The sequence below is a fragment of the Nipponia nippon genome, unplaced genomic scaffold (genome assembly GCF_047370975.1).
Source record: "Nipponia nippon isolate SJK-2023a ecotype South Korea unplaced genomic scaffold, ASM4737097v1 scaffold_8, whole genome shotgun sequence".
NCBI lineage: Eukaryota > Metazoa > Chordata > Aves > Pelecaniformes > Threskiornithidae > Nipponia > Nipponia nippon.
Genome location: NW_028262402.1, coordinates 41,657,303 through 41,675,171, shown reverse-complemented (window position 1 = coordinate 41,675,171; position 17,869 = coordinate 41,657,303). Strand labels below are relative to the sequence as shown.

At 38.4% G+C, this 17,869-nt stretch overlaps 1 protein-coding gene across 1 annotated transcript in view; it reads right to left on the bottom strand.

The window, feature by feature from the left end:
* Positions 1 to 17,869, bottom strand: part of TTC39B (tetratricopeptide repeat domain 39B) — a 76,905-nt gene that overhangs the window by 40,662 nt on the left and 18,374 nt on the right. The window contains exon 2 of the mRNA XM_087742310.1: positions 12,197 to 12,231. Coding sequence (XP_087598436.1) covers positions 12,197 to 12,231 — 35 coding nt within the window. The remainder of the gene's footprint in view (positions 1 to 12,196; positions 12,232 to 17,869) is intronic.

Below are 17,869 nucleotides of genomic sequence, written 5' to 3'. Positions count from 1 at the left end.
AGTTTTTTCTGTCATAAACAGAAAACTTTTTGCAAACTTCTTTACCATTTCTTCCAAAACCCAGACTTCAATGCCACTTACAATCACAACAGAAAAATCTTAAGCCATAAGGCTAGAAGTTTGCAATTATTTCCAACTTACATAAATCACTTCCTATCCTAGGCTATTATCCTTAATATAGGAAGTCTACAAACTACAGCTATCTGATCAGTACAGCAGATGCTAACACACATCCCTTTTTATGAGAAGCATGAATTTTAGGTAAGTAAAACTGCGTAGTTTACATATTCCATGGAATTGTTACCAGCTTATGGGAAGCATTGAAAAAAATGTCATGCTGATGCAAGACAGACTTTATTCCTTTGAAGACGTAGCATCTTCGCTGTTTCAGAACTTCACCGACGCATGTTGTAGTCTGCATGCTAAACTTTCATTTAAGGAAACCCAACTGGCAGCAAAACTATCCAGTGCTGTGGCAGCCAAATTTGCAAACAGGCAGAAGTTACTCTAAAAGCTTACTATATTATGATCTGTTCAACAACAGGCAGTTTTTTAAAAAGAAAATGAACCAAAAAACCCCACCTGAAAACACAGGATACCCCCCCCCCCCAACAATGGTCATTTAGTTTAAATGATATTAGCTTACACAGCCTGGTATTTTGGCAAAATTGTTAGGGTAACACACTTATTTTCACTTCTTTGTCCCTCGGGACTTTCTTGCGCACTGTATTTAAAACCACATTCTACAGCAGTCAGCGGCAAGCCGTATTGTTCTTACCCAAGCCCTTCCTGGCTACCAGCTTTCACTTGAGCTTGGAGACGCCTATCCACCCACAGAACTGGCAACAGCAGAGGTTGGAAACACCATGCTATGAGGCAATTCAGTTCAGTGAGGTTGCACCTTCCTCCCCAATGCTACCTGGCTATGAGATAGTAGCATTTAGCCAGTTATTTGTAAAGCTGTATCAGTGAATCCCTGGATTGCTGTTGCAATACGAAGGGATCTGCCCATACTATCCTTTGCACGATCAAGCAATCTCACCACTCGGGCATCTTCCTTTTCTTTAACAGTATTGGCTTTTTTGTTTGGTTGTTTTGGAGGGTTTTGTTTATTGTTGGGTTTGCTTTTTTTTTTTTTTTTAAATGAAATTCTTTTGTCTTCTCCCTCGTCTTACAGCTGTGGCAGAAATGCTGATGCAGAGTGAAAAGAAGAAACAGTAGCTAGCTGATATTATACACTTGCATACATAATAAAGAGAAAGCATCGAAAACTATTTTTGAAAAGGAACAGCTATAGAAAAGGAGCTGGAGCTCTCAGAAAAACAGAGACAGTAAGAGGGAAGAGGTAACTGAGTGAGGAAAAAGAGGCAGTCGCCCCTGTTGAAAATTAACCATTATTTAAATTATATGCATGAAAAGGAGCTGAGAATGACTTTACAGTTTTTATCTCTACCTCAGCGTTGTCAAAAAAGTTGAAACTGACAGCTTTTCATAGACTACTGGAATTTCACTGAGAGAGCATTTTAATTGATCAATCACTATACCTTACCAGACACATGTAATCTAACACAGAGGCAGACGGAAGGCAGATAAAGCTCTGTTCCTCACAGATCAGAAGCTGGGGGGTGAGCGGGAGCTGCTGGCATTTTAAGAGGGCTGTTGGCCCTCTCTTCCTTTTTAGAAAAGCAAGTTCTAATTTTAGCTTTTCTAAACTTCGCAGATACATATTTAGCCACAGGAGACAACTGTTTTATTTTAGGAATTACTACTGCTCACAGCAATAGAAATATTTGTAATACTGTCTTATGAATTAAATGCATTAAAAAACCCTCAAACATACCAAAAATTTTATATACAAACAAAAATTCCTTCTTAAAAGTCTCATCTGGCCTTAAACTTCAAATGTCAGGCCACCACCTGTCAGGAGACTGATAATGCTTCTTTGCTTTACATTCTGCATGTGAGTCTTACTTGTGATCTCGAACTTTGGGGGCATGCACAGGACTGTCTTTGTTCTGGTTAGAAAGCAGCCCAGCGCCTACAGTGCTGCTTCATGAGAATCTGGTAATGGAACACGAGAAAGTGATCAAAAGGTTTTGCTTCCAAACATTTACTTTATGTCCATGACTGAGGGGGCAGGGAGGGGTGATGAGATAAAGGAACTTTCCTGATGGTCTTCCTTATTGAAAACATGGAATTTACTTATCTATGTATTTATTATCAATGCAGTATCTGAACACCACGAGAAAACACAGATTGCTGTATCCTCACATATTATTACTACGCTACAGATGCAACAAAGCAACGGAATAAGCACCAAGGAAGAAAACCAAGGCAAAGTTGATCTGCTTGAGTCTCAGGTGCCACAGGAAATAGTGCCAAGACTGAACTCATCATACTGGCTGACCAGCCCCCACCATTGCCAACATCACAGTCTGCCCGTCTGAAAAACACGGAGGGACAGGCTACATTTCTAGCCACTTTTTTTTTTTTTTTTTTTTTTTAAGAAAGGAAAATGAGCATTCACAAATATTTCAGTATTGGACTGACCATTGATCAGATCCAGGAAGCCAATAATCAATTTATTGCAAGGCAGGTGTTTTTACAGCCTGAGGGGAAAAAGAAACATCAGCAGCTTTATCTGACACCAAGTTCTTTAAGTTCAACGCTGAATTGCACTGCACATGCACAGTAAGCAAGAAGCAAATTTTCCATAATGAATCAGCCATATTGTGGGAGCAAGACACATGGCAACTACCTGGGTTACTATTTACCCACCTGAATATGCACGTACAGTTTTTATCTGATCACCAAAATGATTGTGAAATAATCCTGTTCAAGCATATCAAGCTACTCCAGCATGAATTTGACACAGCACTGCAAAATATATGTAATCCTAAAAAACAATCAGCAAAACAAACAGATCACTGGAATTGAGAAGTGACCACAGTCTGACAGAGGGGAAAGAAAAAACAAAGCAGCGTCAGTGTCGGTTTGTAGGTAGGAGAAAAATCTGCTTTATACTGTTCTGCTGGACACTAATGGAAATACACAGCACTATAAAAGGTTGTTATCAGATTTATTAATAGAACTCAGTAGTTCAACAGTATTTTCAGATGTATGTTTTAACATGAGATCTTTGCAAGTAAACTGAGACTATACCATGTTTGAATACCCCTTATCAGACTAATAGTTTATATCAAATAATCCAGCTGAGGTCAATACACACAATATTGTGTAGCAAAATGAGCACCTGAATATGCCAGAGAGCAATACTGCCAAAACTTAATATACAGTATGTAAATAAACAGAGGTTCACAAAAAAAAAATTTAATCTGTTCAATGTTTCCCTTAGAAAGTAGGTCTAAATAAGATGTGCTGACAAGAAAATAGGTTGAAAAAGATCCTCCTGCAAGAGCTAGCATACATAAATAATGACAGCTTACCGACAGTTTTACACAAAACAAATAAAAACTCCAATTATCTTGCTATGGAAAAAACAAGAAATAAATCATGCAGCAAGTAGGACACCAGATAAGGCCAGATGTTTATGGGACTAACACTGCGTCACACAAATATTGGCTCAGATCCAAACAGACAATTAGGACAGTGTGATCCTAGTAAGACACTCCTAAACTTCAAACCAATTTACTGGAATTTATTACACAGTGAACTTATAGCTAATGTTGGAGACCTTAAATTACTAATATTTGTAAAAGCACACTGTATTATACTTAACATTTAGTACTTAGAAATCACAGAAACATGAAATATGAAATAAATTATTTAAGTCAAAAATTATATAACCTTGAATGGTTAAATAGGCACAGCTACCAAGAGTAGAAGGCATACTCTATAAATGGAGAAAATACCTACAGGTCTGATACTGTCCTTAAATTCCCACATTTTAAAGAACAGCATCCCAAAATACACACCTTGCAGTGTTCTACAACCTACAGCATCCGAGCTGATTAAGCACTGACATCAGCAGAGAAGCTTCTGCTCTCTAAAAGCGTTGTTCACCACTGCAAAGTGCAGAGGAAAAACAATTATTTCATAAACCCATTGTGAAGGCGTCATTTTTCCCTCCTCCTCAAGGAAATCCATCTAAAAAAAAATTCTGTAGTTTAAGAGTTCAACATACCTGCCGAAGTAAATTTTCACAGATAAAACCCCATAAATCGGACTACCACATTCATGATTTCAGGGACGAGTAGGCAGAGATAATATACTTACAGGATTAATTCAGTTAACTTCAGGTATGTAAATATAGTCCTTATGCAAAAATAAGTGCTGCTTCTTTCACTCTGCTCTTTTTCCGGCGCGCACACACACAAAAAAAAAACCACAGAAGAAAAGCATAAGGAGAAAACTGTTTCTGTTTTATTTCTCAATATCCATGAGGTTTCATTAATGAGTTATCAAGCAGAAAGAATAAAAGGATAAAAGTTCACAAGCCAGCAGCTGGCATCACAGGCACTCTCCATAGCCGAATTCAAAAGAAATATCAGTGAGAGTGGCAGCAGCTACAGTCAATGCTGGAAGCTGATGCCTCTGCGGGAAGAGGATGCTGGGAGATTTTCCCAATCTGTGCTGCAGCCTAATTCTAATCCATCACTCCTAACTGCAAGGAGAAAATGGAGCCATGAGGAAGGCAAAGTGATTTATATTTAAAAGGCAAAAAGGGAGTTACCTCAGTATTTCCTGAATTAAAAAAGAAGATGCTGCAATTAAAGTCAAACACAAAAGGAAAACTATACTAATGCAAGCGCAGTAAAAATAGATCAAACATACAAGAGTTGGTAGCAAGCAGCACTGAAGAAAACTAACTGGCTCATATTTGATTTTCCTTATTTGACAGTACTCAAACAAATGAACATCTTTTGTTTTTTTAACCCTTTGTCATTTTTTCCCCAGAAATCCAAATCTTTAGCTATAGTCCCATGACCAAAATAAATCAATAGCACAGAGAGGCAGCTAATATATAGTTATCTTAATGAATATCAGCAGCAATAGGAGAAAGTAGGAGTGAGATGCAAAACAACTGCAACTGAGATAGTTTAATTTTCTGCTGCTTAGCTCCCATGTGCTGAGCTTTCCTATATGTCATCTGGAGAGATTAGACCAAGGGGATGAAACTATGTCCTCCACCATTACCTTCAAAAAGTAATCTTTAAAACTGTACCACCTGAGCTAATAGTACCTATTCCTAGCTATGTTTACTGTCCTGAACTGAGATTTACTCACAAAAATGCCTCAAAGAAAGCCTTTAAAACACAATGCAGGAAACTATAGATTTGCATTGACTCATTTCAATGGGTGTTAATTAATAAAAGCAGTAATACTTCAAACCAATCTATTTAAACAATTTACTTTTCAAAAGACAAGAATGCAACATACTAGGAAAGAGTTGCGCAGTATTTCCTAAAACACCTGAGGAAGCCAAGGGCCATAATCAGGTAAGACAGGCTTTGCAGGACAGAGATGAGATGGACAGCTGTAACTTATGGACAACAGCACTTTTAAAATCAGGATGTTTCTACCTTTTCCCTGAAATTGCGTCTGATAGTGTTAAAGACCAAGGAATTCAGAGATATCAGAGTTCTCCACCATGTGACTTGGAAGCAGTGCTTATGCGTATTGTCATTTATTATATTAACATTATTTGGGGCAGGAAGAGTCAAAGCGCTAAGATTTCTATCATCTTGATTGCACATGAAAGGTAAGCCAGTTTTGAATCAATTTTGAGCAGTCACATAAAAATCGACTCAGTTCACACTCAACACATGCAATGTTCTGTCTTTACGTCAGCATACGTTGCAGACAGTCCACACCTGAGGCCTCAGAAAGTATTTCCCAGTAAAAGCTTAGAGATTCAGGAGCACATTTCCACAAAACTCACAAAAGCAAGCTTTCTGTCTGCAAATATCAGCACGCGTTCAGAAGATTTTCCGTGGGTCATCTTAAATAAAAAAACACTAATACACACTCAAGCCACCTTCTCCTCAGATTGTTTCCCAAAATGCTCTGAGACAGTTTTCAATCATCTGGGCTGGGGGGAGGGAGGAGACAACCAATAAAACAACCAAAACATGACATTATTACACACCAGAGAGGTTTCTGTTTGTTTGATAGCTTAAAATAAAGAATGCAGCAAATCTGGTTTTCAATCCTTTTTCCTTAAAAACAATCCTCCTTCTCAATATCTGAGCAAATCATAGCCTACAAGTTTTTATTTTTTTTCATCTATGAGTTAAGAGTTCATCTTCTCATTTTCTTATCTAAAGCACTAATGACTTAAAGATTCTAACACCAACTGAAAACATTAAGAGTCTACATCCCTCTCAAAGTCTCTGAAGTTATTCAGAGAAGGCAATTCTTGAGTTGCATGACTGCAAATAGCATTATGCAGTCTTTATTAAAGCACAGAATGAATATTAATTTCCTGAAAGAAATTTAAAAGAAGAAAATACAACATGACCAGCAGATCATGCGTTCCAGCACAACATCGAGATTCCAGCATGATAATTAATAGACTCCAGAAGTCTCCAGGAACATCTACCCCAAAAATATTATGCCATGTTGTTAATTCGTTTTTCACGGAAGAACAAGCCACAAGCAGCAACCCAAATATTTAGGCTCAATTAGGACAAACTTCTTTTGGCAAACACTGGATCACAGAAAAACAGGCTGTGCTATCTTTCTGTGTGCCAGCCTTTCAGTGAAGGCTTGCAAGAGAGTAGCATGGTGTGGAAGAGATGCGAAGTTTCAGGCAGTTCTGTGTAGCATGTCCCTGAGATGGTCTGTTTGTTGTTTGGTTTCTTTTTTTTTTTCCCCCCTCTCCCCTCTCCTGTTTTTTCCCCTCCTTGCTTTCTAAGAAGCTATGGACACAGGTAGAATTGCACATTTCGAAGTCAACAGAAGACACTAATATCAAAATTTGCACAATGTGGCCTGAAGACTTCTACTCAAATACAAACACACAGAGCAATCTTACACCAGAGACAAAAGGTGTAGTTGCAATAAATACGGAAGAGTTAGGAATGACATAATTATTGTCCACTCAAAACCCCTCAAACTTAAAACAATTTATAATCCAAGAACTCTTTGGGGTAGAGAAGGATTAATGAGATTAGGCTGCTGTCTCACTACTGCTGCTCCAAATCTTGAGACTGACAATATAAAGTAGCTACTGTGTCATACTTATGTAGCTATGACAATATTATTTACTGGATACAAAAATCACCTTTACTGGACTTTTTTTTTTCTTCCCTTGACCTTGAGGACCAAAACATAAGAAAATAAAAATTTGATCATTTAAATTGTCACAGCTGTTTCTTACCATCTTAAGACAATGTTGGGATTTGAATTCAAACTTATGGAGACAAGCACTGTTCTTAAAAGTTTTTGGCTCCCTGAATTCAAATTTGAGCTTAGGGCCATTTCCTCAGCTGTTCAATTTCATTCACTGACAAAACACACACATGTGCACGTATAACTGAAATCTTAACTACACTTCTGAGATTACAAGGATAACCTGCTCTAACTTCCTTAAACACTTCTGGCCCTTAATCTATCACCCCAGTAATACCACACAGATCTGCTTTGGTAGGATCAAGGATTAACAGTATCCAGCTTTGGGTAGGAAAAGGAAATGCAAAAGAGGAATGACAATATAGGAATGAAATATGCCTCTTTCTGCTGAAATTGAGAACGATAGAAAAATCCTAAGAATTCCATTATTCATCAAAAATCATCTGTCTGTTTTTCTACCGAATTCTAGCTTCTACCTTTTCATTATTTCATTTTCTAAATGTGTTTGAATGAGATCTCACTGTCTTTCCACTGATACCATAACTCAGGGTCTGGTGTCAGAAATTTCTGTATCAATAGTGCGACATGAAGACTTCCTCTGCATATGAACGGTTTGCAGCAGTCAGGCAGACTACTATGTTTCCTCCCAAAGACAACTACAAAGCGTCTTCTATAAACATTCCCAGGCAGCTACCATAATACCGTTACTCTAAATGTTGTTATTCATTTGCATAAGGGGTGGTAATTGAAAACACCATCTTGCTTTACCTCAAAGAAGAAGACTACATGTCAATCGGTACCATGGAAAAGCATAATAATTTGATGGTTACTTATTCCTGTCACATACAGATGACATTTTAAGGAACAGTAAGTAACATGAAATGGGAGGAAGTCCAAATATAATTAAAATTATTCATACAAGTTCCTAACAAATTGAGAACTTCAGAGGATAAAATAGATACAGAAATCAAAATAGCAGTGACAAGGTCGGTACATGCTACTTGTAATACGGTGATAGTTAAAAATTGTTGAGAACTCAAACTCAAATCATCTTCTTGTAAAACCAAAGAAGAGATAATTCACAAAATTATACTCTGACAACAGAAATCATGGATCTTTGCATTCCACAAAAATAATTTCTGAATAATTTGGGGAAAAATTAAGGTAGCAGAAATATATAGGGGAAAAAAAATCATAAAAGTTGAGAATTATATTGTTCAGTAAGACTGAAATTAAAGTTCATAGTTTTTCCACAATAAGATTCAGGTACTGATGAAGCATTTTTAGCAAGAACTAAATAAAAGAACAAAACACACATAAATTTGTTCCATCCATGTATGTTTTTGAACCCATAGATGCTTGGCAGGTAACAGCATTAGGTTACCTTGTGAAACAGATTTGCCCAAAACTTAAAGTAAGCAGACACTCCAATGGGAACACGGGGAAATATTTGATAAAAAGTAGCTTACCACCACAAAATTTCTTGGCAGAGGCTTGCATTTCCGAAACCGAAAGAACCATTTGTCTCCAGTTACTCAGTTCCTTTTACAACAGAATATGCCATCTGAAACCAGTTTTGAGTTAACAAAATGAAGTAATGGCAAATTTACTTTCATTTTTATCCCACCTAACCTCTTCGTAAGGTTGAAGATGCTATGTCAGAAGTTACCGCCAAGCCAGTACTTTGAAAACTTAGTAACTCTCTTTGGCAGAGAAAAGTGCTACTGCTTGCTTTAAGCAAAATGGCAGACTAACCTACTGTAGCAGCCTTTCTTTGGCTTTAGCACCAGTGTGTAAAGAACCGCATTTACAGGTGGAACTCCATTTAATGGTCCCTCTACATTTCTACAAAACAAGTATTTTGGGCTCATTACGAAAAACTGTTTTGGAGTTGCTGTGTATACCTACAGTAGCCACCGTGAGTATAAGATCACAAAAGAGTCTAGATAAAGAATCTAATCCATTTAGACAATCGGAGCAAAGACTGATTTCCTCCTGGACCTGTCCTCAGATACGACAGCCAGCACTAGAGATTTAGGGAAGGATTTTACCCTATTAAGATAACTCATTGCCCTTTTAACATCTAACCTGCACAACCTGGTATCTACAGTTAAGCAATAATATTTAGGGAATAAAGCCAGTTAAAGCCAAGTTAGATTAGCAAAACCATTTGCTAGCATTTGCTGGAGCAATATACAGAGCAGTGACACTCTGTACATATTTTACATGAAGAATTACAGAGTGGTGTATGAAATACTATGAAGACATGGTTCCTGCACGTTCTTTCCAAATTCTCTAAACCAATAAGTTGATCTGACAGAATCTGAACCAGCTCTGATCTCATAAGTGAACATCAACAGTTTCTGTAGACCCAGCTCTCCATAAAAAAAGTCTATTTTAGTTAAATTCAATTGGGTATAACCAAACTACAATAAGCCACTCAAACCAATGCCAGGCATATTATCACAGAGCTGTAACAATGCCACTTTCTTATCCAAAATAAAAGAGATTGGAACATTGATACATAGGAAAATTTTAAGATGAATGTTATCAACAGCAAAATCAAAGAAATAGAGACACCTTCCCAAAAGGTTGAACCTCTGGTAATTCATTGTTTCAATGTAGTACCACTTCCAAATTTTTACTACTGTATTATTAATAGAAAAAAAATATCATTAATTTTAGACAGGGAAAGGTCAAGAATAATCAGTATGGCACTAGATTTGGAAAAGCCTTCCCCTCAGGCAAACTACCAGCATCATTTGATAATAAGACTGAAGATGTCCACAAAAAGTCCCAAGGCTTTTTTCAGTTCCTTAGGCGCTTTTTTTAAATAGCTGTACCTTCTGAAGAATTTGAGAAAGGAGAGAGTCTAATCAAGTGAGGAATCGTGCCCAGATACAAAAGAATACACACATTTCCATATAATTTCCATAACTGCAGAGTAGCTAATTATCTAAACACGGAGCAAGTCATCAGCAGCAAGTATTCCAGCTGAGATCATCCCCCTCGTATTGCTCAAATACTCACAAACTGAACCTCTATGAACCTCATTTTCGAAGGAAACAACACACACAGTTATGCCGACTGTCCACTCACGTGTCCCCATGCTGTTAATATTTTAACCTATTGGCCAGTTTCAATCAGCCAAATTTGACCGAGAAGCAGCGGACTCAAGAGACAATCAAAATAAATATCTAGATAGTGCAGAAATACCTGAAGTGTACCTACTGAGGGAAAGGCTACAGTATAATACTTAATCTTCTGTTTTGTTGGCCTGCTGAAAAATCAAGCTACCTGTTGACCATCCAGAAGCAAGGAGGACTCAGGTGCAGCTGGGTGAAAAAAGAGGTAAATAGGTCATGAGGACAAGTGCAGGGATGAGTAAGAGCTCAGGGAATGCAGTTACTCACACTGTGCTTTCTCCTAGGCTTGTGCAGGACCACCCAAACAAGAACTGTGGGTGGTCCTATGTTACTGAAACAGGCTGAACTAAAGGCAGTGAAACCTGAACAAATGGAAAGTCAGTTTTAGAATATACATATACCAGAATCAGTCAACAATGTAACAGCACGGTAGTGTTTTTGGCCAGTGGAGGAGTACAGCAACCAGTGACCACTGTTCAACTAGAAACATTAAGCAAGAACACTATTTCTGTCCCAGTAATATTCTCTCCATCATCCTGCATTTACTCTTCTCCATCATGGTTATTACAGATAGCAGCAACACTAGCCAGAATAAACTAACACCAGTCTAACTTCTACACTGCTATAAAAAGTGTCCCTGTATGACAGCTATGAGCACAGAAGAGAGAATCAAGAAGAACAAATCAAAGCTCTGCATGCCAGTAATAAACATCCATGCCCCACTCAGATATCAATAAAAAAAAAACAACCTTCTCATAAAGGGAATGAGTGCTGGACAAATATTCTCATAAAGTAAATATTACAGAGTCACTTTCTTCCCTCTCCTGGGGGAAGCAAGGGCCAGAGAAAGTTATCTGATCATACAGCAACTCCTAGGGAGTCAAAGGAACAAAAAGTAATCATCAACATGAAAAGTTCTCAACACGAATATATCAGATTCTTATCTCCTTCCCTCTGAGTCTCAAGAAGCGGTATGTTTAATTTTCCAACTACAGTTTTACATAGAGAGCAGACCTTACTACTCTAGGTAGGATACAAATAACAGGTCTGGCAAATCTGTAAAGTATAACTTGCCAAGGCCATGGAAACTTTGGCAATTAATTTCAGTCCAAAGGTACTGCTCCTGGGCCTAGAAGTGTTTTAGCAATCTGAGGATATCACTAGAAGTCTCCTTCTCCTGTGCTTCATGGCACAAAAATGCAATAAAATCCTACAGAAAAACAGAGAGCACTTATGAACAGCATTATCTGTTTCCATCACAGTTTAAGGTGTTGCTTCAGCATGAAATCTATTGCCAGAGAAGTGAGCGTATCTCACTTCATTAGGGAAAAACAACCGTGCAGCAGTACGTTATGAAGTACAGCAATTTCCATTTGAAAATCTTGCTTGGATGGTCTTGCATAATGTGTGATCCAAAGTTTTTCCACTAATGCTGAGCTATCATTTTTTCACCATGCAGAAATGTCTAGAGCCATCAGTATGTAACTGCAAGTTACTAAATTTGCTATTTTTAATTCTTTACAAGTTCCACATTTGTTGACAAATACTTCATCACATATATCAACCTAATTACACTTCCATTTCCCAGCTCTTGGGGACCTTAACTATTGTGGAAAATGTGACTGTAGTCAGCGTATATAAAGTGATGCTTCCCTGGAATGGTGTACATGCAGTATTTCATTGCTGTATACATAGTTTTAATAAAAACATACACATTTTTAAATAATTCTACTTACACAGGGATGTTTTCAAAGGCATCTTCAAAATTTTCCTGCAAAAGAAAAAAAAACACAACCTGTTTCAATCAAACGTGCATGTGTTCTGGAACTCCTCCTGTAACACAGCGGAACTACAGTGCTTGCATCAAACCTTCCAAACAAAGTTTTCAAACCAAAACCAACACTAATAAAAGAAACAACTCAGAGTGCCTTGCCAAAACACCAACTGCAGCTTACTTCAAAGCTGTCCACTCAGTTAAGACAATGCACGCACTTGGAACGCTGTTAGACTCACTGGCAGTGAAGTGGAGGATTAGTGGTTTAGTGGTATTTACCTTAAGCATGATAACATAAGATTGAAGCTAACATTCAGCAATACTTCAGAAGACAGACCCATGCTTCATGAATTTCGCAGTTCTCAGCACACTCACCAGAAAACGCAGCTGATACGTAATCAAGCATTGTAATGACGCATTAGATACTGTTTGTCACAGGACAAATTCAGCAATACACTATGTGACTGTGACCCACCCTCCAGAGAAAATGTTACTTTACTTGTATTTTTAACTGAGGAAAAACTTCCGTTCAGAAGAAGAAAACGACTGTTGCAAAGGACAGGACTTGTATCATCCTTCACACATAGAATATGCTACTACATCAGTTTGGAACTACGGCAATTGCATGTTCTTTATTGCTTGCAGCTGCCACTGCCAAGGAGTAACATGAATGTATTTAAAGAAATGTTATTAACAGACTGCCCAAATGCTCCCTTCCAAGCTAAATTTACCAGCCGACAATACCACAGTAGGCAGAACAAGACCTGCAGTGAAGAATATGGTAATCACCCTAGAAGAAGCCAATGAAATGAAGCCTGATCTGAGGAGAGCTGAACTCGGTTTTGGAAAGCTGAACAGAAACCAACAGGAACAAACATCCTGAACAGAAACCCTGTTACATGTCTCACCCCAGACACTGACAGAAATCATCAGTCTTCTGACAAAGTGCTTCTCTGAAGACTGTTTGCCTCCTTGAGCCACTTCTAGAGACAAGAGGAGAAATTCAGCAAAATAAATAAATAAACAAAACAAAAAAAAAATTGACAGCTTTTTGAGCACACCTCCATTTTTCCTATGAGAACAAACTTGACAAGCAAAGTCAAGGTACTTTTAACTGTCAGGTACTTATAAAGAACAGTAACAATCAGAAGTCTACATCAAGATGTAAAAATACCTGTGACATGAACCTCTTGCCTGCTTTTGCAAACCTGAGAGCAGCAGCTATGTACAGGAAGAAAGGAAGGGTAATTTGCACTGTCTAGGTAAGGGCCTCCTCTGCCTGGCTCCTCCTGAATTTTGTTCCCTGCTACTCACACTGGTCAAATGCATATCTAAACATTTAGAAGACGAAGTACAACCTTGGTATTTTTTTCCCCATATACCAAAGCATAGGGAATAATCATGGCCTCTTCAAGAGATTCCTCAAGGGAGATAAAAACATTGCTGAAGGTGACTCCTTCTATACTAAAAAAAAAAAAAAAAAAGCAACATTTTCCTCAAGTTCTCTGTGCCTGCCCATTCCCACTGCATGCAAAACCGGTATTGGAAGGCATTAAGTTTGACATCTTGTTCTCATTTTAACTGTCTCACACAAGTTTGTATTTGGCTGCACAGACTTTCACAGATTCCCTATATACAGAATAAAGATGAAGGCACTAAAAGAGAAGCATAGCCATTTCCTACTCCGTTCCATGCCTACTACAGCTAAAAAAGTTACACCATCCTGAAGTGTAAGGGAGAAGACCGCAACTGAAGTACCCAGACCAGCTCCTCCCAGATCAAGTTCCCGGATTCATCATGTTCCTATCAAGATGTAAAAAGTTTCAAAGTACTCAGAACACATTCACTTTTCTCCAGTAGTCTGTTAAAATTTACTTGTAAACTAAGCCTGTTCAAGAAGAGAAAAAAAATTGAGTGAAGTGTTACATAAAACACAGAGCATCTTGAAGACTTCAAGCTCTATATAATATACACACATGTATAGGGATGCATATAACATATATCATGTCATTTAAAAAAATTAAAAAGTCAAGTGATTGATGAAGTTTACCCATTCCTCAGAGTACAAAAGCAGCCCAAAAACACGGGCAGACATTCTTGCCCTTTTGCTTAAAACCTAGTAACGTTCCCATCTTCAACTGTTCATCCCAGCACTGCAACTTCCAGATGACACTGTGACAGGTCTACACTGCCCCCTCCCCACCCATCTTCTGGGTACCCACAAGCGGGAGAGACCCTGTGACCGAGTGAGTGAGTGAGTGAGTGAGAGAGAGAGAGAGAGAGAGAGAGAGAGAGAGTGTGTGTGTGTGTGTGTGTGGTGTGGGGGTGGGTGTGTGTGGGTGGGTGGGTGGGTGGGTGGGTGTGTGTGTGTGTGTGGGTGGGTGTGTGTGTGCGCGAGCACACACACACTTCGGATCATCATTCTTGTGTTTGTGGATGTGCAGTAACAATACCCCGACTGACCTCAAACCTGTTATGTGTTAAATGTTATCAGAGTGTTGATTGATTTTGGTTTACCCCCGTTTCTCATTGGTTTCTGTTGCGTGGTTTTGGTTGTTTTGTGAAATAAAGTTGTTCGAGCTTGTCCTTCCTTTGGGTTAGTTTTAGTGTACCTCCGTGACAGATACAGCCGAAACGCCATAACCAATTTCCAGAGGTGCCTGTTCATTTCAGTCTACAGCAAAGCAGATTACTTAATTCGAGCTAAATAGTTTTACTTGGCACCGATGACAGCCTGCATGCAAGCTCCTTCAAGCCTAAAGTCGTGTGTAACTAAACCAGCCATATTTGTGACCTCTGCACTTTAGCAGTGTTAGCATAGGAATACAATTTCATTTAGTTACATGGCTGGAAAGACATGACAGAGACTGAGGTTAGTACAGTCCTTCCTTCATTTCCTTCACCTGACCCGGGTCCATTCTGCAGCAAGTCCCAAGGCTCCTGCTCCAGCATGTCCTTGTTAAAACAGCCACACACATTGAGCAGAAATCTTCAGGAAATACAAACTGCAGTTAAATCCACAAAAAGGGCAACAGAGCTTTTTTTCAGATATTCTACTCAGAAAAATATATTAACATTTAAGTTGGTACCAAGAGAAACAGGTTAACAACCATGTCTCTCAGTACATAATGCTGGCTAATGCTGCAATCCACAGCTTTTTATTGCAGCTTTTCCAGAGAACGCGTCAAAGAATTTAAAACACATGAATGTAAGTAAAACTGCCACTAGATGGCATGACAATAACTAATTCAGGCTTTTCCATAAATTTGGGAAAAAAATCAGCATAAGATTTGACAAAATAAAGCTGTCTCAAAATGCTTTTTCTTGAATCACATAATTTTCCTTTTTTTCTGGTTGATTATTGTACTATTTCACATCTTTTTGATGCATTATTTTCAAGATGTGAGCAGGTTTGAAAAGAATTAAGTTTACACAACTTAACGATACTCATGTTTTGCAAAGCCAAGAAAGTCAAAGTCAGACATAAATGGACACAATGTATTAATGCAGAAAAACTGACCAGAGTTCCTGTACTCTTTAGCAACGAGAGCAGAAACCATTCACCGCAGGCCACAATTCACCTATAAAGCCTCATGAAAAACAACGTGCAAGTGAGACCCTTAAACTACTACAGGACGTTTACCAGTGACTGTAGTTTCGTTCAAGTACACTGGTGGAAACAACTGCTTGCCTTGATTACTACAGAAGTCCCAGCATCAAAAGTGAACTCTCCTTTCTTCCACATTCATCGTAAATCATTTAACTTTAAGCAACTTTTAGACTATATCCTGTGACTCTTCGTAAATTATTGTCTTAAGTTTACGAATTGTTTTGTCAAGCTAATGCTTGAATTTGAAATGCTCTTTTCAAAGTGAAGTAGACAAACTTGGTCAAGCTAAACTATTCCTTTAAAATCCAGATTTATGACAAGATATGATTACCAAGTAAGGTATTAACCAACTACATTCTCCCCACTGATAACAACATAACTTCAGAAAACTAAGTCCAGTAGTATCTAGGAACACTAGCCATGATTTGCAGTCCATACTAGACTGGGCAAGGGGGAAAAAAAAGTCACCTTATCTCATACACATCAACATAAGGCTGCAATTTGTTTCAACAGATGAGACCACATAAGATACTGGTGAAATAACACTAGCCAGAACTAAATACTGTTGCTATACCACATTTACCTGCCTAGTCACAGCTTTATTTTGTAGGTACTAAATAGACCACAGTTTTAAGGAAAGATCTGAAGAACCATAAACTTAACAGTAATTCCCCTCCCCGGAAAGCCCACATATTAAGATATTGCAAAGCACGTGAATCTATGAAGACAGTTATGTATTTAGCAAGCACATACACTTTGAGATGCTTCTAGTCATGATGCTTTTGTCCAAATTTCTATTCAGGTATGGGTACGTCTAGTTATTTTTGTCCTCTTCTGTTTTCTGCAATTCATCCCCATACCATCCTTGCCCTGAAAAAAAATCAATGCTAGGTAGAAATCATGCACAGTAAACCCAGCCTCTGTGAACAGCCATGCTGCCCTGCATACTTTTGCTTGCACGTGCCTGTGGGAAGCACAGACGCCAGTTTGGAAGTCAGTGGCTGGATTCTACGTAAAGAGAAAGAGGCTTCACCGAGAAGTCTAAAATTTCTCAACCCAACAGGAAGGACAGGACACCTTGCACTGAATTCACATTAAAATTATCATTCTGTATAGGGATTCATCTCATAGGACTTTACCAGTTTAAACAAAACTTAGTTGACAAGATCAGAAACAGCTTTCCAAAATCAGGGGAGATGCACCCTGTTCCCTCTGACTAAAACTGTCCAGATGCAGCTGTAAAGGGCAATAGCATATCCGTTGCATGTGGGGGTACGGACTGAATCTCTTTTTCCTTGTTAATATTGAAAACAGGAAAGAAGCATAATTATGGGAAGAGAATGGGGAAGGTGTAAGAAGAAACTGATCTACAACACTTATACTATTGACTGAGACTATGGAAGAGAGGCCTTCCGTATGATTTTCGTTTCTACAGCAGAACCAGTTTCCAGACAGCTTCTGCAAGTCAGCAGTCACTGCACAGTTTTATTACCAAATGGGACAGAATATTAAAAAAATATTTTGAACAAAATCTAAGTACGTGTACCTTTTTCCCCCTTTTCTGTTATACAACCTTGTAAACACTTATTTCTCCTTAGCTTTAGCCAAGACTACATTAAAAATGATTCAAAGAAACTGGTAGGTAAAAATTTTAAACTCCAGCCCCACAGGAGTGACAACTTAAAATCACTGGGCATTGAAAACTTACCAGACATTATATCAATATGCAAGCTCCTAAGAATATTACTCAAGGATACAAAAGGACAACATACGATCTCTCCCCTTAGTTGACTTGACTGAACTGAGAACTGCCAACAGAGGCTGGAAAATCTCCTGAGTAAACAGCAATGAAGTTAGCAAAACTCCCAGATGTGCAGCTGCATGGGGCATGGCCAACTCCAAGTCCACTGACGTTCTCTACTCAAGCATTTTGCATTTGCTTTAGAAAAATATTAAGATTTTCTTAGTCTTTCAAGTACAGTCTGAAACTTTAGCCAAAGAATTGCTAGAACAGCCCAGCGCTAC